Source organism: Corythoichthys intestinalis, chromosome 2 (assembly GCF_030265065.1).
Source record: "Corythoichthys intestinalis isolate RoL2023-P3 chromosome 2, ASM3026506v1, whole genome shotgun sequence".
Lineage (NCBI taxonomy): Eukaryota > Metazoa > Chordata > Actinopteri > Syngnathiformes > Syngnathidae > Corythoichthys > Corythoichthys intestinalis.
The window spans coordinates 48,127,264-48,152,525 of NC_080396.1; the positions used below are offsets into that span (position 1 = coordinate 48,127,264).

The 25,262-nt window shown below is 41.9% G+C and overlaps 1 protein-coding gene across 2 annotated transcripts in view; it reads left to right on the forward strand.

The window, feature by feature from the left end:
- The window catches only part of LOC130911924 (suppressor of tumorigenicity 14 protein homolog), a 29,603-nt gene that overhangs the window by 1,346 nt on the left and 2,995 nt on the right, over positions 1–25,262 (forward strand). Inside the window, exons 3-19 of one of the 2 annotated variants that reach the window (XM_057829604.1) lie at positions 5,875–6,037; positions 6,122–6,252; positions 6,327–6,400; positions 6,470–6,657; positions 6,742–6,777; positions 6,891–7,119; positions 7,246–7,382; positions 7,470–7,567; positions 7,644–7,741; positions 7,939–8,072; positions 8,252–8,356; positions 8,593–8,709; positions 8,820–8,945; positions 15,500–15,683; positions 15,785–16,056; positions 16,122–16,258; positions 23,860–24,062. In XM_057829604.1, coding sequence (XP_057685587.1) covers positions 5,875–6,037; positions 6,122–6,252; positions 6,327–6,400; positions 6,470–6,657; positions 6,742–6,777; positions 6,891–7,119; positions 7,246–7,382; positions 7,470–7,567; positions 7,644–7,741; positions 7,939–8,072; positions 8,252–8,356; positions 8,593–8,709; positions 8,820–8,945; positions 15,500–15,683; positions 15,785–16,056; positions 16,122–16,258; positions 23,860–24,021 — 2,391 coding nt within the window. In that variant the 3' untranslated portion in view covers positions 24,022–24,062. The remainder of the gene's footprint in view (positions 1–5,874; positions 6,038–6,121; positions 6,253–6,326; positions 6,401–6,469; positions 6,658–6,741; positions 6,778–6,890; positions 7,120–7,245; positions 7,383–7,469; positions 7,568–7,643; positions 7,742–7,938; positions 8,073–8,251; positions 8,357–8,592; positions 8,710–8,819; positions 8,946–15,499; positions 15,684–15,784; positions 16,057–16,121; positions 16,259–23,859; positions 24,063–25,262) is intronic. The other variant, XM_057829605.1, reaches the window with a different exon arrangement.

Genomic DNA, 25,262 nt, shown 5'->3' on the forward strand with positions numbered 1-25,262 from the left:
TCCTGATAATAACTTTTACGTGCATTGGTTCAGATGATACACTGTTCGATTCAAACCTTTGTTTTCAAAAAATACTAAAGAAACATTTTGAAAACTTCCTGAATAAATGTCTGGTTTTTATTAGCAAACATAAACATAATGAAAATAATTCACTTAATAATGGTAGGATCAATTCTATCCTTACAACATATGGAACTATTGAAAGATCTAAATTCTCTATATAACTGAACATTATATCAAGCAAAAAAGTTAAGGTTGCTTAAAAGTTGGTGGGGACAATTTTAGCATCCTGAAAAGTTGGTAGTGTTATGTCCCTACCGTCCCTATGCAAACCTACGCCCTTCTTGTAAAAGTCCTCCTTATTTTCCTTTACTTTAAAAAATCTCTCCGCCTCAATGGAGAGGATTGCTTCAATTAGATCGTTCTGTGTTCTATTTGACATGCCAGAAAACACAGTGGATGTGTCCAAATGTCTAGCTAACCTTTCATCTTTCTTAGCAAAACCATGTAATCGTTCTACATATATGCCACGTTTAGAAGAGGTTACACTCTCATCGTTACCACGAAATGTTAACTCCTGTTTAGCTAGGATGCAGGTTGCATTAATGAGGTCTTTCAAACTCTTTCGGTTTTCCTTTACCTTGGACGTTGTGGCTGCTACCGCTGAGCTTCCGCTGTTTGTCAAAGCCAAATCGATCCTTGAGCTTCCAAAAGTTTTTAAAGCAATCAGGCTTTAAATGTGAGTGGTCGAGCTCTCATGTTTGCTTGGCCTTCGTGGTAGTTTTTTAATGTCACAATATCTCGTGTTAGTCCAGACATTGGCAGAAGTTGAGAAGAAAAGGCAGGGAAAGCAGCAAGGGCGATTTTTCGAAGGACAGCCACATAGCCAGTCTTTTCGGGTGTACTACTCCGTTTGAAAACAGCGAGTTATCTTAGACTGTCCCGTAATTTGAAGCAAACCTTTTAGCTCCGGCGTTGGTCTACCTCTGTTAATCAGGTCTTCTTTTGACTGAAAGTCCAGTTTTGAGAAATTTTAAAGTTTGGATATATAATCCTCTTCCATTTTGGAAGTCCGATGTAGACGTAGTAAACAATACAAAACGGCTCGCCGCAGTGCACTTGACTCGCCTGGCGCCGCCCATTACCTGTTGGCTCACGTACGCCCCCCTTCTGTGCGGCAGCGTATTATCTGCCGCAACCTGTGCCTTTTCAATGCGGTTTTATTTCCCATCAGCAAAACTAAATATGTCGCTAACAAACATTAAACTTTAAGGGTTAAAGACATTAGCCAGACTGTGGAAAATCAGGTCAAATAAACACATCTGGAAACATTATAATGGCGACATGCAGATGTACGGCAACCAGCACGCTCCAATTCCATGTATCAACCCAGTTTGTTATGGATTGCGCAATCAGAGGTGAGGCTTTACTCGTTGCTGCCGCACCTCTCGTTTCATTTCGTTATTTGAACAGGAAATGGGCAAATTCAGCGATTTTGACTATAAAAAATGTTTGAAATGAGTCATACATTAAGAGCAATGGACAAATATTAATATAAATTTAATGCTATAATTATTTTTTTTGTCATGATGACAGGTGAGGCTCTGCCTCACCTGCCTCCCCTGACGCACGTCACTGCCTCAGAAGACCATAATATGTCTGCAAAATGATGTGGGCCAAGTGGCAGAAGAAATGTGAACAGGTCTGGGGTGCGATGAGCATAAAATGGGACCCTTCCGGGTGGCCCTTCTGTCGGGAGTGCTAGTGGACAAGTGGACAATTATTCGGGGGCCCCTCCAGACGATTGTCTAGTGTGTGTGTGTGGGGGGGTGCAAGTGGAATTTTTTTGTGTGCCCCTCCAGGCAACCGGCCAAGTGGGAGTTGGGGGGTGGGGGGTTGCAAAGACGTTTTAACACTTAAACACTACAGCCCTGCGCATCATGTTACCTTTCTGTTTTATCCTCCCCACGCTCAACCATGCTCACTTTAGGCCTATAAACCGACCCTCAGGGAGGCCCGGCTGCGGTCGCACCCCAAGTGCCCTCACAAGTTCTGCTCCTGGGTGTCCCTGATCTAGCCCCATCACTAGAGTTTGACACCGGTGATGTAGCGTAACGCATTATTTATTAATTGATCTGAGACAATTGAGTTGTCTAAGTATTCTAATCTGATTCTTTTCAATTACCATTCATCGATGGCACTGGATCATGTTGGTGTTGTCTCTTGACCTCGCCCCCACAATGCCGCGTGTTCGTTTTCTGTTCTGGAAGCTTTGTGAAAAACCGGTATCGACAAACTAAAAGCTTTAATGAAAGAGGCACACCTGGTTTCAAATCTGACTCAAATACAGTATATCCCAAACTAGCAGACAGGTTGGTGTTAAAGTGCCTGTGACACGAAAAAGCATGTTTATTTCATAATCATAATACATGCGGTATTTTATGTTCCTGAATTAAATGGACCGCTTGGACGTGTGTGGAAGTGATCGCTATATTTATTTAGTTTTTTTAATCCCGCGCCATGAAAATGAGTGACTTCCGGCAACAGTCTCGAGTTGAGAAAGAAGGCGCTGTGACGGCTACAAGGGAAGGAGTCCTCTTCACTATACAGCCGTAATGTTGTATGAGAAGGACTAAGGATTCAGCTGATTTTGCGGATTAATACGTTTATTTTTCGCATCACGCCAACCAAACGGCTGCAGAAAAATCTTGCTGTAGGAGGGAGAGCCATATGCGCCTTTTTGAGGTTTCAAAAGGTTCCCATTCACCAGTGGATATTGGCCAAAACAAACCCTACTACTGTGGGACCATGTGACTTACGAGGAAGTTAGTAAACATCGTGTTTTGTATTATGTGAAATACTGGGATCATTTTAATATGTAGGTGGCTTGCATTTTGTGGCTGACATGCTCCTTGCCCCCTCGGCCGACGACCGGCGGCTTGTCGCACATCCCCCCGCCGGGAGGGCATTATACTCGGCTTTTTCCCCTCTTCATGTGCCCGGCGTTCTGTCAAATTTTCTGACCGATCAGAAATTCCAACTTTGAGTTAAAAATAGCCGCGAATACAGCGATTACAAAGTAAACACTACAAACTTTCTTTAAATAAAGGACTACTTACGTTTGATCATGGATTGGCATGTAAATGTTCAGCGGTCATTGTCCAGCTGCTTCCCGGCGAGCTCTCCTGTCCATAGTAGCAGGGGAACGAGCTGTAAATTGCTCTCCGCCGGGCGGTTTGCCGATCGGTGAAGACAATCGACAACCCAGTCGTCATGTGAAATGATCTGGGCTAGTTATGTGATTTTACGCTTCAAAGACTTTGAAACATCAGATGGTTCGGTTAGCATGTCGGCTAGCTGTCACGCCTCTTGGTTTGTTAACATTCTCCGAAGCCGAGGAAGGGAAATGACATAAGCCCGATTTAGGTGGCATAAAATATCGTTTGGGAGGTGCGACAGTAAAGGTGAAGTCGACAGTTTATACCATTATGGAGTAATTTTGCCATTTCGTCTTGAATAAATGCATTTTTATCATTTCATATTCTATTTAGCACAAGTTATTTGTCATGACAATGCCATTTATTTAGCTATTGGGGAAAAATACTTGGATAAAAAATAATATCCTGTAAAAAAATTGGAGTAGAGAGACTGAAACAATGACATTTTGCGGCTCTCTTCGTCACGTTTTCCTCGTTCTGAATTATTCCCCGTCAACGGGCTGACTGGTCCTTCTCAATCCGTTTATTTAGCTATTGGGAAAATACTTGGATAAAAAGAATATCCTGTAAAAATATTGGAATAGAGAGACTGAAACAATGACATTTTGCGGCTCTCTTCATCGTGAGACTTTTTTATTCTCGTGTCGTACCACTTTAAGGTTGAACATTGGGGAATTTTTGCATACAAATAGGTATAATTATTTATTCTAAGAGGGTTTATTTACGACATAGGTTGAGGAAGAAGTTCGTAAATCGATTAAAACCTGACATCTCTGTGTCCCACTGATTCCGGATTACCTGAGATCAAAAGTCGTGAGATCCTCTCTGGGGTCACATAAAGGTGAAACTACAGAACAATGGAGCACTATGTGTTGAGCAGTAAATGTAAGTGTCAAACATCTAAAGTGTAAGAGTAATGCTATAAATGTAGTTTCATGACAAAATGTGAATACATAACTAGGGATGGGAATCGAAATCCGATTCCAATTCGGAACCGGTTCCGAGTGTTTCGAGGCCTCGACATCACAATGAAAAAGCCTTAACAATCCCTTTAACGATTTCTAAAGACGCGTATTGCGTCGTGACGTGTCTTGTTGTCCAGACGCATCAAACTAGCATGGCGCCAAGAACCACTCGCTCCAAAGTTGGACTACACTTCACCAGGAAAGTGTGAAAATGAAAGGTTACGACGGGTAAGCACGAGCATTGCAGCCATAAACATAACAATGACAGCACGTAGGTTCAAACGCTCGAAAGTGTGTCTTCACTTCACGAGGAAAAATTACAACAAAGCGACTTGCAGTCATTGCAAAGTGGAGGTAACTGCATCGGGAGGGAATACGACTGCGCTGTCCTCACAGAGAGGCTAAAGCTCAGTTCTGGCTATACAGCTAGCTAAACTCCCAAATGACGATGTAGAAGACGTTGGTATAATTTGCTGACTTTATTCAACCATCACTTGAAGAGTGAAACTAAGAATAGAAATGAAACAAATCAATTTCGTCCCCAATAACAAACAGGTTTGCATCAACGTAAATCAGCGATGATTAGCTGCTAATAACAGTATGGTTAGCATTCGTTCGCTAGCATTAGCACATCGTTCAAACCACTACACAACTGGATTTAAGTGTCCGATCGCGAGTGGAAACACAACAACAACAACACAAAAGATGATACATACAGGCGTTGCCTCTGTAGATATTAACATTAACAAAGAACGTAGGCTCGTTGAAGTGTTTCCCTCTCTCACTTCGCTCGCTCACTCGCTTGGATGCGGCATTTCTTCGGGTGCCTAAACTGTGGCCCGCGGCCCAAATACGGCCCGCCTCCACATTTGGTCCGGCCATTTTGATTTTTTTTTTTTTTTTCTCAATCGTGTTATTTATTTCCTTGCCTTTTTCCTTGAAGAATTCAGATAGGGTTATTTGGTTATTATCTATTTAAATAATAGTGTTTTTATTATTAATTATTATTATTATTATATTATTTTTATTTTATTTACTTTCATTTCGTGAAGAATCCAGAAAGGGTTATTTGATTGTGGCTTTCTGAAAAACAATATTTTTTTTTACAATTATGCACTTCTGCAATCGTCACACTTTTTCTGTTACAAACTGACCCCGGCCCCTCATCAGAGAAGGGAAAAGTTATGTGGCCCTCACAGGAAAAAGTTTGGGGACCCCTGCTTTAACACATATTGCCAAAGGCAGAACAACAACCTATCTGCCAATATATACCAATATTTTTTATTTCTATTAGATAAATGTTTCAGTAAAATGTTACACATTCTTGTGTGTTTGCCACTTATTGCCACAGTTAACATTGAGGCTTTGGGCCTCTTTTGATTTCGTTGTGAGTTCTGATTAAACAAACTCGATGCCAATCAAAACGTTTGTTCTTCTTTTTCCCCAAATTAGAATCGATAAGAGAATCGATAAAGAATCGAATCGTTAAGCAATATCGATAATGGAATCGGAATCGTAAAAATCCTATCAATTCCCATCCCTATACATCACACTATGTATTAACTATATGTATTAAACCATGTAAGTATAATGGTAATAATGTGAATGCATGAAAGGCTACATTATGCACACAAGTAAACGTATGAATGTAGTACATAACAATCCCATGGCAAACCTCATCCTCCCTTCAGGATTTAGACCTAGATGCCACCCTCCAGTTTCTTCCCGCCCCAGACACCAAAAAGCTGGAGAAGAGCTTAGTGCGACACAAGAAACTATGGATCGGTCTAGGCCTGTTTGCGGCGGCAGCCGCGCTGTCTCTGCTTACCGGACTGCTGGTGTGGCGCTTCCACCGTGAGCAGAAACCCTTTTTTTCCCCCACTCTTGGTATGCTAGCGTGTTTTCTCTATTGGCATGAACTTTTTTTTGTGTGACCAGTGCTCCGTGACGTGGCGATGCCGCGTGTCTATGTGGGATCCATGGCCATCGCCAATCAGCCTTTCCTGCCGGCCTATGAGGACCCCAGCAGCGGGCCTTTTGTCAAGATGGCGTCTCTAGTCAGCCAGCAGGTGAGTGGTGGCTTGATCCCGATGCGCCATGGAATGGCAAGCCATTGCTGATTCTAATGTTTTGTTTTCCACAGCTAAAAGTGATGTACAACACAAACTCGGGCAAATTGGGCAAATACTTCCGACGCTTGTCAGTGGAAGCCTTCAGGTGGGACTTAATGTATTACAGTTTCAGGTTTGCCACCTCATGTTAATAGCCATCTTTCCCCATCTACAGCGATGACGGCGGTGATTCTGTAACAGCGTACTACCGTTCTGAGTTTGAGGTCCCCGTTGCTGAGCAGGCCTCGGTGGATGCCGCCGTCCAGTCGCTGGAAATGGCGGCGGGAAGTCAACAGAGTCAGCGAGGGAGAGTGCTGCTTAAACCCAAGCATGCGCTTAACATCGACTCCGTCGTCACCCGAGGTCGGCTATTAATTGCCAATCAAGGAATTTATCATAGCTCTAATTAATGGATGTGCTTTTAAAAATTGTCATTTTTATGTGCAGCCATTGATCCACGGATGGCATCATCGTCCTTATTGGGTAAGATCAGCGCTTCTCAATTATTTCCTGTTCTGCCCCTTAGGAAGAAGAAAAAATTCAAACCTTTTTCCACTTTTACATTTAAATGACAAGGGAATAATCTCTGTTTCCAGTCAAGGAGTCCTTTAATGTGCATGTCGGAGAAGGAGGAGTCATTCAGTCGCCGGGTTTCCCTGATTCGTCATACCCGCCCAACATCTACCTGCAGTGGCGCTTGCGAGCCGATGCTGCTCACCGCGTGCGACTAGACTTCCAAAAGCTGATCTTGGAGGACAATTGCCAAAACGACTTTGTGAAGATTTACGATTCGCTCGCACCCATCGAGCAGACCACCATCGCTGAGTAGGATGCTTCACTTTAGTCTTTACATAATTCATTTTTCCCATCTTGACACATTTTCAATCCTTAAAATATATCAATTATAATGATTTTTTAAAAAAATTTCTTTTCAACCTACGGTGTTTTCAGACATTGCGGTGTTCCTCCCCATTCGCTGTCCTTCGTGTCGTCAGGGAACGTCATGTTATTGACGCTGGTCACCAACGACAAGAAGAACTTTCCTGGCTTCAAGGCCAACTTCTCACAGGTCTCACTGGCACCATCAGGTCGGCACAGGACATTTTTTTCCTTTGTCATATCGTGGGTTTGTTAAGTCGTATGTATGTTGCTTATGACATCCTTGCTGCCAGCAGACTGTGGAGGAACTCTAAGCGGTGACACTGGTGTTTTCTCTTCCCCGTTCTTCCCGTCCAGCTATCCTCCTCGGACTTCATGTGTGTGGAACATCCAGGCCAGTACCTGCTCTGTATCCATCTGAGTGGAGCAAGTTGAGATGTGAATGCTGATTTTTTTTTTTTTTTTTTCAGGTGTCGAAGGCTAAGTTGGTCAAAGTCAAATTCATTAAGTTCAACATCAGTAACGACTCCGATTGTTCCCGAGATTATGTGGAATTGAATGGCCGAAGGTTATTTTCTTCTTGCTGTAGTCCAAAATTTGTATTTATTAGTCTGTGTGCCCCTTATACTGCCTTCAAAATTTACATTGCATTTGATGTTCTATACACCTGTAATGTGTCACATTTACATTTCATGCTTCTAATGTAGCATATTTTATGAGAGTTCATAAACTGTGCTCTTCTAAAGAATCATGTTTGCATCACAGGCTCTGTGGCGCACAAGCGGGAAGTACAACGGTGCCCAGCAGAACCAACTTGATGACCGTCAAGTTCAACTCTGATTGGTCATATGTTGACCAGGGCTTTCTCGCCGCCTATGAGGCCTTTACCCCGAGTGACTGTAAAGCCTTTTGACCACCATTTATACAGTCTGTGTTGTGACCTTGTTGGATTTTACTCAATGTACCTGTAGTGAATCAAAATACTATATATCTTGTTTATACAATGAGACACTTGCACCTTTTTGCTCCTCAGATGGTTTGTGTTGTGTTTTGTTGTCTGTGTGTTTGTGTCGACCAGTGTGCCTGGGAAGGTTCCGCTGCACCAACGGCTTGTGCGTGGCCTCCCATCTGCGCTGCAACGGTTTGGACGACTGCGGTGATTCCAGCGACGAGGACGACTGCAGTGAGTTTCGAGTTTTAAAAAAAAAAAAAAAAATTTAAATCACATTTAACTCATTAGTTGCCATTGTCAGCAATAGATGTTCAATCCATTTGAACTGTGAGATCTCGCAGTAAACAAGTAGCTTATACAGTAATTTCAGCGATTTGTTTGTAAATACATCAAATAATTTCGAAGATGCTGCAAATGCACCTATGTGGAAGAACTGAGAAATTTGACCTTTCTGCCTTCTTTGGCAGGAGCCTGTGCTGCCAGCGTATTCCGCTGCAGGAACGGTCACTGCATCATGCAGACGAAGGTGTGCAATGGCAAAGACGACTGCGTTGACGGGTCTGATGAGTTTAAGTGTGGAAAATGTATGAAGGATGCAACTTTGCTTTTCATTAATAACTTTTCAATAAGAAAATGTGACATTGGTGTCATGTCAACTGACGCAATGCTCACAGTTGGTTATGATGCCCTACAGCAGTCTCCATGACATCGTGTCCTGACTCCAGCTTCAGCTGCAAAAATGGGCAATGTGTTGGCAAAGTCAACCCAGAGTGTGACGGTGTGGATGACTGCGAGGATGCGTCCGATGAGGAATCCTGCCGTATGTACACAGTATACACCTTCTATTATGTATTAGCACAAATGTATTACCCACTAGACATGTGCCGATTATCATTTTCAAGGTATATACCGTGGAATGAAAATGTCAAGGTTTCAAAACTGCAAACCCTTTCCCTCATACTGTCCCAAAGGTATTAGCTATTTTTTTATGTCCCAAAAATGTGTAGGGGAAATCCCTCGCCTGCAGCTATAAGGCTCAACCCTCACCTAACGGTTGCTGCTCAGTGTCAGTGAGTCAGCTGTGCTACACGATGGCTGGAGGAGGTGAAACTCCTGAACTTTTTCCACCATCGAAGAAAACGAACTCGCTGGAATAGGAATACTTCAGAGTGTATTTTTTTTTAACAAGTATTTTGAAAAATAAAAATCACGTTCAATGGAATTTTTTTTAAACGCAGATATCTATTCCTCCTGCTGCTTCGCTACTGTGCAGACGTCTCTCTGCTTTGCTCCTGCTTCTCAAGCTTCAATCATCTTTTTAATCATTTTTAATCACCTCTAAATTACTCAGCAAGTCTTGGGATTTTCTTTTAATCTTGTTTATATTTAAACAAAGGCTTTTTGAGCATTTTTGAGCCTTTAAAGTGCTTTTTTGTCGTTTGTCGAAGTCTGCCTTATCGCGACTGGAACTGAGGAATTCTGCTAACAGAAGCTAAGTAGCAACATGCCTCCCCTGTCAATGGATGATTACCACAAACTGCTCCAGAAGATAGCAGTACTGGAAACAAAAATCTACCGGCTTGAAGTGAATATGGAGGTAAATGGACAGCTCGGGAATGAAACCACTCTGCCGATCTCCCAAAACAGCGAGTGGGAGCGGACCCACAGAATGCAAACAAACACCATCGAGACTCAACGGGACCCTGGCAGAAACCAGCACTGGCAGATTTACGATGAAAAGGAATGGCCACCTCTGCAGAAGACTGCGTCATCTACTCCGGCACCAGAAAAGAAATTATCACAGATCAAGGCAACAACAAAGGGTCAAAGCAAAGTGCCTCAAGCTGCTGGAATTCTACTGGAAAATAGATTTACGCCACTCTCCGAGACTCCTGAACCCGGGAAAGTTGGAACACCCAGCTCGAAAGAGAGGTACAATGCTAATGCATGTGCTAACAGGCTACAGAGAAAGCGACCCACTGGGCCCCGCACTCTGATAGTGGGCGACATTGCTGTGAATGGGATAAAACACTTTTGTAGCAACAATACCAAAGTATGTTGTTTTAATAAAGCAACTGTGTCTGATATCACAGCTAGTATCCTGAGCATTGCTGCTCAGCATCCAACAGCCACTACTCTGATAATACACACAGGAGCACTCGATATTGCGAAGCAAAAATCAGAGCTTTTAAAGCAAGACTTCACTGAACTGATAAACAAAGTCAGTACTTTAAATACTGAGGTGTTTTTCAGTGGACCCATACCCGTGCCCAGGCTGGGGGATGAAAGTTTCAGCAGAGTGATGATGCTCAACAAATGGCTCAAAGCTACATGCGCTGGACAATCGATGTACTTCATTGACAATTTCAACATATTTTCAGGGCGCAGGCATCTCTTTAAAAACGATGGCCTTCACCTAAATAAGTCAGGAGTGCGGTTACTAAGCAGCAGCATGTTTTATCTCTTGAGGCACAGACAGTCTGCTTATCTCGAGGAAAGGAGGCAAGCTGTCCCAAAACATCTGATAAACATTGAGGCTGGTGAGCACGCAGGATCGTCTCCTCCAAAAATGGAGCCTACAATCGCTGAAGGAGAAGTGACTAAGCCAGCCCTGCCAGGCTGCGACCAACCCTCTGCTGATGCTCCACTGCCTCAACGGGAGGAGACCCTGGTAGCAGGTGATCGACCTCCTTCAGACGAGACCCAAGAAGCGGCTCCATCAGCTCAACAGGAGGAGAACCACCTGACCGTGCAATCCTCTGCTGACGAGGCCCCATCCAGCCTCAAATCCTCACACTCCAAGACGCCAACACGCCGCCGACTCCAAGCTAAAGCCCCATCCAGCCCCAAATCCTCACACTCCAAGACGCCAACACGCCGCCGACTCCAGGATAAGGCCCCATCCAGCCCCAAATCCTCACACTCCAAGACGCCACTACGCCGCCGACTCCAGGATAAGGCCCCATCCAGCACCAAATCCTCACACTCCAAGACGCCACCACTCCGCCGACTCAGTCAGGCTAAGGCCTCATCAAGGCCTAAATCCCCACAGTCCCGGAAGCCACCCCGCCGACGACTTAGTTTGGATGGAATAATGAGTCAACCTGGTCTGGACTCCATGGATCTAAATAGCAAGGTTAACCAGTCTCTTGATCTCCTCAAGTTTATGTCTTCGCTTCCACCCTGTACCTGTCACACCCGACAGGTGCCAGGGGAAGCTGGCAACAAACCAACCAGCCTCCCCTGGAATTCTCTCGGGGCAAAGCCAAAGCACTACAACTCTGGAACTACACGGTATTATCCTTCTATGGAGGAAGCCATGTTTGCGATACCAATATGATATGCACCGGGTCCAGGCTGTGACAACATTACAAAGACTGTTCTGTCCCAGCAAAAGCCGGGGCCCTATGGAGTACAGTCTGTATGCTCAACAATCCCAGTGGTGATAAACAACACAAAAAGGGCTAGATTGGTGAGAAATAAAAAACGTTCAATCAACTCTGCCAACCTGTTAAGCATAGTATGTCATTCCCAAAACTCACCAGTGAATCCAGTCTGGCATCTCCAATCGGCTCTGCTAAATATAAGATCTTTAGCTGGCAAATCTTTCTTAATTAATGATATTATCAGCAAACATAACCTTGACATGATGTTCCTAACAGAAACTTGGTTAGATAAAGATAAGAGCTCGACAGTTCTGATTGAGGCAACCCCCACAAACTTCAATTTCTTTAGTGCGCCAAGAACCCATAAGAAAGGAGGTGGGGTTGCCAGTCTGATCAGGGACAGTTTCCAATGCACAAATATTTCATGTGGTCAGTTTGATTCCTTTGAATATATTGTCATTCAGCTAAAAAGCCCTTGCAGAGCTGCCTTGGTAACACTTTACAGACCACCAAAGTATAACACAATGTTTTTTGATGAGTTTACCAAAATGCTGTCTTCTGTCTGCATGGACTTTGATTGTGTTGTTCTAGTGGGTGACTTTAACATTCATGTTGATAATCCTGAAGAAGGATGTGCTATAGAGCTTTTAAATATTTTGGATACATTTGGTTTATCTCAGCATGTCACAGTTCCAACACATAACAGAGGGCACATACTGGATTTAATAATATCCAAAGGTCTTAACATCTCTGAGGTCACAGTGAATGATGTTGCTCTGTCTGATCACTACTGCATTATGTTTAAAATGACCACCCCTGTCCATCCTCTGAAAAGGGAAACAGAGGTGATTAGGAAGCGTTACATAAGTGATAACACTTGTGCGTTATTCACACAGGCCTATGCCTCACCATTAACCCCTACAATAGCTCCAGTGGAAGAACTTGTAAATAGTTTCAGTTCCAGTGTGATGACTGGAATTGACACTATTGCCCCGATTAAGACAAAATCTTTGTCAAGAAAGAAGAGGTCACCCTGGAGAAATGCCATACTAGCTATAAAACAAAAGCAAGTTTGTAGACGAGCAGAACGCAGATGGCGAAAAAACACTCCTAGTTTTTTATGATATCTACAAAGACAGTCTTCGCAAATACAACCAGGAACTGAAAAATGCTAGACAGTCATATTTTTCAGAGATCATTAGTACAAACACTAACAATACCCGCACACTATTTTCTGTTGTTGACAAACTGACAAACCCACATGCATCAATACCTCAGGAATTGGCATCTGAGGTGTCCTGTAATAATTTCGCAGCATTCTTTACACACAAAGTACTAAAGATTAGACAGACTGTGTGCAACTCCAGATTAACAAATGTTAAACTAAATGCCTCCCAAAATGTCCCCCACGTCAATCTTAGACAGTTTAGCCTCTTGGACTATGCCACTTTAACAGAAATTGTGTCGAAATTAAAGCCCACAACATGCTGCCTTGACATCCTTCCTTCAAACTTTTGACTTTTTCCTTCAAAACTGTTTTTCATTGCATAGCCCCAGACATACTTCAGATTATAAATACTTCTCTCCAAACAGGAGAGTTTCCTCAGACTTTAAAAACTGCAGTAATAAAACCTCTCCTAAAAAAACCTAATCTGGATGCCTCAACCATTAGTAATTACAGGCCAATATCAAATCTGACATTCCTGGGGAAAATTATCGAAAGGGTTGTGTTCGAACAGATCCAGAATTATATGATGCAAAACAATCTTTTTAACTCATTTCAGTCTGGATTTCGACCACAACACAGCACCGAGACTGTGCTTATCAAAGTCCTAAATGATATTCGTCGGAATACCGATGCAGGCAAATCATCTGTTCTGCTATAATATTGGATCTCAGCGCCGCATTTGACACGGTTGATCACAACATACTACTCAGCAGATTGGAACAGTGGGTTGGGCTTACTGACACTATTCTTCAGTGGTTCACATCCTATTTACATGATAGGGATTTCTTTGCGTCAATCGGAAACCATCAGTCAGAACGAACCAAATTCACGTGTGGAGTCCCTCAAGGGTCAATTCTTGGACCACTCTTATATAACATCTATATGCTTCCGTTAGCTCAGATAATGGAACAGTATGACATCTCCTATCACGCCTATGCAGATGACACACAACTGTACATTTCTGTGTCCCCATATGATTATAGTCCCTTAGTCACCCTGAGCAAATGCATTCATCAAATCAATGAATGGATGTGCCAGAATTTTCTCCAGTTAAATGTGCAGAAGACAGAGGTGATCATTTTTGGGCCAAAAAAGGAAAGGTCAAAGATAAGCAGCCAACTTAGCACAATGTCACTTACAGCTACAAATCAAGTCAGAAACCTTGGCGTAATTATTGACTCAGACCTAAAATTTGATAGCCATTTAAAGTCCGTCCAAAGAGCTTTTTTCCGTCCTTATTACCACCTAAAAAATATGACCAGAATTAAGGGGCTTCTGACTCAACAAGACATGGAAAAACTTATGCATGCATTCATTTTCAGCAGATTGGACTATTGCAACGGTATATTTACAGGTCTTGATAAAAAATCAGTCAGGAAGTTGCAGCTGGTACAGAATGCTGCAGCCAGAGTCCTCACAAATACAAGGAAGCTGGACCACATTACACTGGTTTTGAAATCGCTACACTGGCTTCCAGTAAGTCAAAGGATAGACTATAAAATACTACTGCTAGTCTACAAAACACTTAATGGCCTTGGACCAAAATACATGCTTGACTTGTTAGAGTCCTATGAGACATCTAGACCCCTAAGGTCGTCTGGAACCGGTCTTCTGCATGTTCCAAGAACAAGAACCAAGCAGGGTGAGGCAGCATTTAGTTATTATGCTCCTCACCTCTGGAACAAGTTACCCGAACGTCTGAAGTATGCTCAAACTGTTAGCTCTTTTAAGTCAGGGCTAAAAACGCTTTTGTTTAGCACTGCATATCTATAACTGTCTATATATTTCAATCTACCTGCTTTCTATTCCTCTTGTTTTTATCTCCATTGCTGATTTCAATTATTATTAGTAGTAGTAGTTTTTGTTTTATTTTTATTTTATTTATTTTTATTCTGTGATTAAATGCGATCTTTTGTCTTCGTTTCTACGTTGTGTTGATTTAAATGTGATTTTTATGATCTTCATGTGATGTAAAGCACTTTGAATTGCCTTGTGTTGAATTGTGCTATATAAATAAATTTGCCTTGCCTTGCCTTGCCTTGCCTTTAAAGTAACACATTTTTTAGCTGTATTTGCAATACCGTGACACCGTGATATTTTGGCTGAAGGTTATCATACCGTCAGAATATTATACCGGCACATGCCTATTACCCACTTTAAATCAAAACGTACAACCAGTAAAAAACGGTTTTCTAGTTAGAAACATTTAGCAGGTTATAAAACTCATGGAATGTAAAACTGCTCTTTCTTAAATTAGCCCTTTCAATTTACACTTACACAACAATAAGAGGTAAAGAGCACTAAGTATTGATTTGAAATAATTCTGTTATTGAATTTAAAAAAAATATTTTTTGTTACTTTATCGCAGTTCTGGACAATTAGACTTGCCTTAGGGCAAATGGATCCAGGAATACTGTTAGGTTAAGTGGAATGGAGGGTATGCCTTGTAGTTTCAGGTTTAATTTACTCAGAAATTTAAATAACTCACAATCTTGATAATGCCAGATAATTCAAGGCATGGGATTTTATTTGCAATATTAACTTGATGCTATGAGTTAAGAATACTCACAATAGCAAGTTCATTGTAGATTGTAAGAATTTGAATTATATCTTAGGTCTTGTGTTAAATCTTTGTCTTTTGCACGTCTTGAGCACAATGATAGCTGTTTCTGAGAAAGGAATGTCATTGATTGAACATAAATAGTATTTCTAAGAAATAAAAATATGACAATTGTGTTTTTTGTTGTTGTTTTCCTCAAGAGTGCGGTTTGTGGCAGTATCGAAGCTCCCGCATTGTAGGCGGTCAGGCGTCGCAACAGGGCGAGTGGCCATGGCAGGTCAGCCTCCAGTTGATAGGGCAGGGTCATGCGTGTGGTGGTTCTTTGCTAAGCAGCCGCTGGCTTCTTACTGCTGCCCACTGCGTCCAGGACAAAGGTTCAGTCAGGTACGAATGTTAAGTCAATCTTCTTGATAAATTGAAAGGGGACAGGGACTCCTTAGCAGACTTGTAATCACAAACAAATTACTACCGCCCTTGTGTCATAGGCATTCACAGGCTGACCAATGGGAAGCCCTCCTGGGTCAGCATGAGCTGTCCCGCGCCAACGAGTGGTCAGTGAGGAAGAAAGTAATGCGAATTGTGGCCCACCGTGACTATGATCAACGCACTTTCAACAACGATGTGGCTCTGATGGAGTTGGAGTCGGACGTACCGCTTAACCAGCACATCTGGCCCATATGCCTCCCCTCCCCAGCGTATAGCTTTCCTGCTGGCCAGGAGGCCTGGATCACTGGTTGGGGGGCCACCAGAGAGGGAGGTGAGCAAACGGTCATAAAAACTTGTCCACAAGCACTTCAATGTTATCTTTGTGTTGCTTGAAAGGTATGGCGGTGACGGTCTTGCAGAAGGCTAAAGTTCGCATCATCAACAATTCAATGTGCAACAATGTGATGAACAACGAGGTGACGGATGGGATGTTGTGTGCCGGCGTCCTCGACGGCGGTGTGGATGCATGCCAGGTGAAGAGTGCTGTTGAAGTTCTCACAGACTTGTTGGACTTTCCAAAGTGTCTGTAACCCTTTCAAGGACAGCGGTTACTCCAAGCTATTCAAAAGCTAACTTTTAAGACCCTTAACCTATTATAAGGCAAGTTTATTAAAAAATAACTTAAATACTAGAAATTAACATTAACGAAAATTAATTTGCTTCTTTTAGTCAAAATGGATTGGACGTCTAGCGCCATCAATGGTAGCCAATTTGTTAACCCTGTTAAATTTAAAGGGTAAAAAATAGGGATGTACCAGAAGCAAAATTCTTGGCCGAAACCGAATATTGGAAACACTTGGCTGAAAAAACGAAACTGAAAGGCCGAAAAATACACATGCATATAATTATTATTTTTTTTAACTTCATTTCACTTTTTGGAAAACATTTAATTATTTTTCGATTAATGCCTTTTGCCTTGGCATTGGTTCTACAACCCTGGAGGCTCGATACATTTAGTTTGAAAGTTGCCGATTCTGAAACTCCAAAAGAGGGTACATTCCCGGCGGCAGTGAGCGTTTAGTGGCAAACTCTGAACGGTACTGGTGTCGTCATAGCAACACACGTCACGGCCGATGAAACCTTGCGCTTTCTTGGAAGTTTGGGACATTTGAAAAATGTGTAACAAGCCTCCAATTGTTAAGCCAAATGAGATCTTGTGTGTAACTGTGATTAACAACTACAAAAACTATTCCGTTCTTGCCGAAACAAGTAAAGCTCTTTACAAAGCTATTACAATTTCCCCTACTCTTTAAATAATAGTCGGTGTTTTCTTGTGCAACAACTGTAATCGATCGAGAGCCAGGCGAGTGGGCCGAGTTCTAGTGGCAATGAAGCTGAGCGAAGTTGCTCCCAGCCGGATTAAACTGAGACTAGCAGAGGGGGTGTGGAAGTTGCGGGTAAAAGCCCCTATCACATACACTAAAACTCTGTTTGAATCCAAGGATTTAAACGGCCAGGCCTTGTATGTGAAAGCAATTTTCCAGGTCGACTGACACTGAGATTACGCGGACATTTAACGGTTCGCGTCTGAGTATAATGTCCGGGACTTTCCCGGGACGAAGCGTATGTAAAAGCAAGCGCTAAATTCCCGGGTCACGGCACGATGGCTGATGACGTCAATATCATCGCGGGACGATCGTTACTTCCTCTTTCTTCACAGTAAGACGAAGAGTCAAAATTATCAACATAGCAAGCTGGAGATAGCTAAAAACTATTCAATTGAAAACATAACGAAATTAAATTGCTACTGGATCGTAGAGCTGAGGAAGAGAGTCCATCGTCCAACGTTGGAAATATGTGGTTTATTTTGTTGCCGCTGTTAAGGTCCGTAACTGCAGAAACACGGTTGTGCTTCAAAGCAGAAAACAACAGAGGGAAGCGTTGAAGGGTTCATTAATTACAAAAATACTCGCAATCGTGGAAAAGGGGTAATAACACGATGGGTCCGTGACAGTAGATCGACGGAGATCAATAATACTAATCTAAGCGGTAGGCAGAGAGCCGATAAAACAACAAATACACTCAAATACCAGCACAACGTACAGGATTTCAAAACAAAGGCGGCAGACGAACAAGCTAGCAAATGCACGAGATTCGAGAGTACAAAGTGCCGAATGGCGACCAGCAAGTTAATATCTCGGCACCCTTCTCTCTGATGGTTTAAATACAGTCTTGAGCTTGAATTGGCTGCAGGTGCAATGTCGGGAAAGCTCCATCAACCGCCTCTGTAACGAAACACGAATTGACCAACATTGTGACAGCTGATACCAACCAAAAATGACGTAATGTCCAGTTTATAAAATCGCGCCAGCAGCCCTCCCCGCACAGGGAGCGCAAGTTGGCAGCATGGAACAAGTCTGTGAAAGTGTCCAACCCGCGTCATTCCCGGGATATCTCTACATGTGTGAAAGCAATGATGAGGATAAATCCCGCGTCACCTTACACGAGAATTTAACCGGGATATGTTTGTGAAAGGGGCATAATGTGAAAGGAGGAAGTGGTTGTGCTATAAACGTATTGTACTAAATGACAGCAAATACACATGTATGCATTTAAATACTTTGCGTTTTGTTCACATGATTAAACTCCAAAGTACTCACGCACGGGCAGAAATGCATTGTAATCGATGACATGCAGGACATCAATGGAAAGAGACTTCAGCACGAGCGTTTAACAGCGATGAAGCAAATTTTTTCCCCCTTCATTTATTAATTCATATATTTCTTAGATACCTCAAAATACTGCCAAAAGGCGGACATGTTGGCTGTGAGCCAGTAGTGTTTCTTCTCGCTGTGTTTACAGTGCCTTGCAAAAGTATTCGGCCCCCTTGAATCTTGCAACCTTTCGCCACATTTCAGGCTTCAAACATAAAGATATGAAATTTAATTTTTTTGTCAAGAATCAACAACAAGTGGGACACAATCGTGAAGTGGAACAACATTTATTGGATAATTTAAACTTTTTTAACAAATAAAAAACTGAAAAGTGGGGCGTGCAATATTATTCGGCCCCTTTACTTTCAGTGCAGTAAACTCACTCCAGAAGTTCAGTGAGGATCTCTGAATGATCCAATGTTGTCCTAAATGACCGATGATGATAAATAGAATCCACCTGTGTGTAATCAAGTCTCCATATAAATGCACCTGCTCTGTGATAGTCTCAGGGTTCTGTTTAAAGTGCAGAGAGCATTATGAAAACCAAGGAACACACCAGGCAGGTCCGAGATACTGTTGTGGAGAAGTTTAAAGCCGGATTTGGATACAAAAAGATTTCCCAAGCTTTAAACATCTCAAGGAGCACTGTGCAAGCCATCATATTGAAATGGAAGGAGCATCAGACCACTGCAAATCTACCAAGACCCGGCCGTCCTTCCAAACTTTCTTCTCAAACAAGGAGAAAACTGATCAGAGATGCAGCCAAGAGGCCCATGATCACTCTGGATGAACTGCAGAGATCTACAGCTGAGGTGGGAGAGTCTGTCCATAGGACAACAATCAGTCGTACACTGCACAAATCTGCCCTTTATGGAAGAGTGGCAAGAAGAAAGGCATTTCTCAAAGATGTCCATAAAAAGTCTCGTTTAAAGTTTGCCACAAGCCACCTGGGAGACACACCAAACATGTGGAAGAAGGTGCTCTGGTCAGATGAAACCAAAATTTAACTTTTTGGCCACAATGCAAAACGATATGTTTGGCGTAAAAGCAACACAGCTCATCACCCTGAACACACCATCCCCACTGTCAAACATGGTGGTGGCAGCATCATGGTTTGGGCCTGCTTTTCTTCAGCAGGGACAGGGAAGATGGTTAAAATTGACGGGAAGATGGATGCAGCCAAATACAGAAATATTCTGGAAGAAAACCTGTTGGTATCTCCACAAGACCTGAGACTGGGACGGAGATTTATCTTCCAACAGGACAATGATCCAAAACATAAAGCCAAATCTACAATGGAATGGTTAAAAAATAAACGTATCCAGGTGTTAGAATGGCCAAGTCAAAGTCCAGACCTGAATCCAATCGAGAATCTGTGGAAAGAGCTGAAGACTGCTGTTCACAAACACTCTCCATCCAACCTCACTGAGCTCGAGCTGTTTTGCAAGGAAGAATGGGCAAGAATGTCAGTCTCTCGATGTGCAAAACTGATAGAAACTTACCCCAAGCGACTTGCAGCTGTAATTGGAGCAAAAGGTGGCGCTACAAAGTATTAACGCAAGGGGGCCGAATAATATTGCACGCCCCACTTTTCAGTTTTTTATTTGTTAAAAAAGTTTAAATTATCCAATAAATTTTGTTCCACTTCACCATTGTGTCCCACTTGTTGTTGATTCTTGACAAAAAATTAAAATTTTATATCTTTATGTTTGAGGCCTGAAATGTGGCGAAAGGTTGCAAGGTTCAAGGGGGCCGAATACTTTTGCAAGGCACTGTATGTCATCAGAAGAGGACTATGGTTCTTTACACTATTTCGGTGGTAAACTTTTGGCCCTTTAACAGAAAACCGAAAATGCAATTTTAGGTATTTTCGGCCGAAAGTTTTTGGTCACATCTGTAGTTTAAAAAAAATATATATATACATATATATATATATATATATATATATATATATATATGGGATAAAAGGGTTAACAACTAGACAGACTTTTGACAGACTCTTGAAACGTTCGACTTTTTGTAGAGAAACCCATTTTGAATCTTTCGAGACGTGTGTCAGGGCTGGACTCAAATGCTTTTTCTTGGTTTACAAAAATGATTTATTTAACAATGTCTCAATGTAAAAAACAAGGCAGGTTGTAAAAAAAATAAAAAATCACTTCACCAAGGAAGGCAAAAACATTTATCAAAAACAAAGTAGCAAACAAACTCAAAATGATTACAATGAATTCAGGATCAGACAATATATACACAACAAAAGGTCACTCCACTGTGGAAGGCAAAAATATTATCATAAACACAAAGTAGCAAACAAACTCTAAAATGTTTACAAAAGGTTCACGTAGTGATGTCACGAGGTGCGCCGAGTCTTAGAAGCATGTGTCCAGTAATAATGAAAAGACTTTTCTGCAAAGCGCGTACCGAGGCTCGCTTCATTTAGGGGAGGTTCCGAAAATGATGACGTCCGAAGCCTTGCTGCCAAGCTGTACCACGTGATCGCTTCATGGCGTGCTTTAGATTTGCTGCACGGTTTGACAGCTCGCTTCCGTCTATCAACACCTCTGCCTGCATTCAAAATGTGGGTGTTAGCAGGAGAGTTGTGATCAGGTGAGAGTTTGGATAATTTGGAGGTGGTTTGGAGAGTGAAAAGTTTAAGTGAGTTGAAAGAAAGGTACAGTAGTTGATACTAGGATGAAGCCAGCAAGAAAGAGGGCTTTCTCTCTGTGGAAAAAAAACAAAACAAAAAAATAATAAAACAATGAAAATCCCCACCATCCTGTCGCTACATCAATGTCCAAATTGGACAAGCATCATCAGTAACCTTTTTCCTGTTACACGAACATGTTTACTGTTCTCACTGATTATACGTGTAACGGGTTCACGCAAGTCCGTTGTGTCGAAACCTGCCTTTCCTCATGTGGGTGCGCTGGCAGGAAAAGTGGGTAGCCCGGGCTTCTGGCTTGGTGGTCAGAGCATCCGCCTACCATGCTGGATGCGTCGTGCGAGTGAGTTTGAGTTCAGTCCTGGGTATGGATTGCGTCGCGCGGCCCGGATCCATTCAACACCGGCGACATACGAACATGTCATTATCAGAAAAAAATAACATTGCACAGCCTACCACATTATGATAATGCTATTTATGAAATTATTTTCACACATACACAAACTACATTAAAAATATATACATATAGGTTTTACTTCATGAGTGACATATGAGACTGTGACTGTATGTGGCAACTCTGCTGCTTGGCACTGCTGACCTACAGGAGACATCATATCATATGCAGTATTTTATATGACTGAGGTGCTATTGCGTTTTTGTATCATATGTATTGGTCCTGTTTTTTAATTTAATTTTATTATTTTTAGTAATGATTTAGTAATGATTCAGGTCACACACAGGTCAGGTGACCATACATCATGGTCACTGAGGTTATGAGTTTGATACCATTGCTGAAGATGTATGCCGAATTTGACTTCTGTGACTGGAAAACAATGAAAGAAAGAAAGTTGAAGAAAAAATATATACATTATACTTATGTGATAATCTATGTACATCAAGGATTTGGTCAGACAATATTTTGCTAAATAACACCTTCCTAACAGACACACACACAAAAATTAAAGAATCCCTCCTGTGGTTGGGAGACATGATTGTGATTATACAGTCAAGTGGTGCAATGCCTCATGAGGCTTCATCTCACCATCACTAGGTTCTGTTCACGATCAGAATTTCTCCTATGGCTGTGAACAGACGTGAGCTTGGGTGACACGACAGCAGACTATGACACACTGGCACAAAACAAAGGGGAGAGTGACAATATATACACAAAGAAGGTAATGGGGAACAGGTGGAACCTATTAGTGATTAGGGAGGACATGAGGAAGGGCAAGTGCTCTGAAACAAGGAGGAAAAGACTTACAAAATAAAGCAGGTAATGACCATGACACCGCAAACCTCACCACGGTGTGACAACGTGGTCATGTCCATTAAAGGGACAGAAAAGACCTATATCCATAGACTGAGTTTGACTTTTGTAGCAGGCGGGGCAAAACATATTGATGACCCCAAAACGCAGTGTCAGTAATAAAATTAACTTACAAGATATATGCTCGGATAGTAGCTTAGCCCATGCTCGTACATACAGGTATCTCAGTTGTGTGTGTGTGTGCGTGCCTGTGTGAGCGAATGTGTTTTTCCCGTCTTACCTAGTGGAGAAGTAGATGCCGCATCCTTTTTGACTGAGTATTCCAGCAAGCAATATTCATAATACGTTGAAAACTAGCAGCTAAATCAGGCCAAGATCGTCATCCATTGAATATGGTACACCCAGTGGTGGCTCTGTTGTTCAATTAACGTCTTTAGTGGGACAAACTGAAACTTTGCTCACCATTTTGGCGGTGCTCTCCGGCGTTTTATGGGCCACATCTTCAATCCTTGGTTCTCGCTCAGTAGTTGCTGTTGCTTTTGAAAGTTAAGGTTTGAAAAAATTACGCATATCCATCTTGCATCTTCTGTCATCAGGTGGTTCTGGAATAGCAAAACAAATGACTGTCTCTAAGATGCTAGTCACATGATCTCTTTGAAAACTAATTTTGACCCATTATAATTTTTTTTTTGTGTTCGTTTTTCATTTTTGTTGTTTTATTGCTTTGCAACTTTTATAGACAACCTTTTACCGGCCAAGTCCTTATTTTAAATTCATATATAATAAAGTCAATTACATGTAATGACATTTTCGGCGCACGGGGGGGCAGGGGCAGCTAATCAAATACTTGTTCTCCCCACTGTATACTGGTGGCTCCCCCTTAATCTTCGCGTATGCCTATACTGCATCATATGCATCCTAGCAAAAAGAATCTTGTTTAATGTATTAAAAAAAACTGAATAATAACCTTTTTGATGTATAATAGTGGACAAAAACTTCAATAAAAGCCTGTATTGTCAGAAAGTGGCCGCCCAACATGCAAGCAGACTATTTATCAATGCTGGTACTATTTTAGCCAATCAAATGCGAGTATTCCAAATTCCCTTCCCTTCCTTATGATGTCATTAATACTCATCACACCCAATTAAGAACAAGTCAATTAGTGCGTATATGTGGGGTTATAACTGATGTCACAAAACAGCTGCGCTCGCAAGCCGTAGTATTTTTTGTGTTTAAACATTATTTTCTCCCTTAAAAGTATAAGACATTTTCCTTTTGCATTTTCAAATACTTTGAACAACTGTCTTTCACATTTATAGTAGGTGTTGTCTGTCCCTATAATTCATTGGCTTGCGAAGGACGTCTAATCCATTTGGAATGAGAAGGGCTGGCATTGAACAGCTAGTTTAAATCTATTGTCTTCAATGTCAGTGACCAAGTTAAGAAATTTCAGGTTGGCAAGGAATGATCACTCATTTTCTACTCTATCAGGGTGACTCCGGGGGACCATTGTCTGTCATCAACCCAAGTGGGCGTGTCTTTCTGGCTGGCGTGGTGAGCTGGGGCGACGGGTGTGCTCACAGGAACAAGCCAGGAATCTACACGCGGGTAACCCGATACCGTGGCTGGATCAAGGAGCACAGTGGTATTTAGCTATGCTGCTAACTCCACCAAAGGAAGGTTTCAAGTTAAAGGTGTGTCTTGGAACTATTTCATTCTTCTTGAGTTTGTAGCTCAAATTATAACACTCTTACAATCACGGGAACACAATTGTTGTTGAGTTAGGTCAGACTACTTGTGGCTGCGGAACCCAAAATGGTTCTCAGTTTATCTCTGTCACATCAAGTTTTTCGGCAATAGGATCCCCGTTTTCCTTAAAAAAAAATTTTTTTTTTAAGTAACATAACAGAAAAACCCTACAATTGACGTACAATGAAATCTGAAAGTAACAATGTTTATGTCTGTTTTTACAAAGGATATGGCTACTGTATGCATAATTGTGTGAGAGAAATAATATAGTAGGTAAGCTGTGGAGGAAAAAAAACTTATAAAACTTAAACTGCAGTTTTGGAATCAACATGCAATTTTTAAAAATTTTAATCAGCATAAAAATGTAACTCAACATTTTTTTTCAATTGTTCCCCAGGGTTATTTGTGGAAATTCACTAATCACAGTCGTAATTAGTTAGATTCGCAAGGGTCAGATTTAGATGAGGAAACAGATACAATAAATATCACAAAAATGACTTGTGTCTTGATACTAATAATGAAACGATAGCAGGAATCATCACATGTCCTTGCTTAATATTTGACACATTGTAACCATAGATATACAAGTCTTAATGTAAATTTTGCGGTGTGAGTGAGGGCCCAAGTACACCGCATGCGTGATCGTTGCGTTTCCGGTCCGACTCCGGTTAAAAAATAGCGCCGGAGCCAATCCGTTCCCATTATATCCTATTGTTCAACGTATACCGGCCGCGTCAGTGCTCCGGCTTGACTGCGAACCACCTCCGGCGTGCCGCATGCCCGCCGGATGGTATAGGCTATTTTCTATTTTTGCCGGACACGCATCCGGCAAAATGGGCGGAGCTGGGCCTGACGTCAAAAGCCCAGGTGCCTAATCACGGTTTAAACACGAGCGAAAATGGATGATGAGCGCTTCATCATGGAGGTGGAAAGCCACAAAGTGATATACATGCAGCAGATATTACTATAAGGACACCATTAAAAGCGAAACTGCAAAGTGTCCTATTATGTGTGTTTTTCTGGCAATGATATCAAACACGACGTGCTAAGCAAAAAAAAAAAAAAAAGCAAAAAAAAAAAAAAAGAAAGAAAAGACAGCGTATCTGGAAGTGGTTCCACTGCAGAAATTCTCGTGCCCCGCGTAC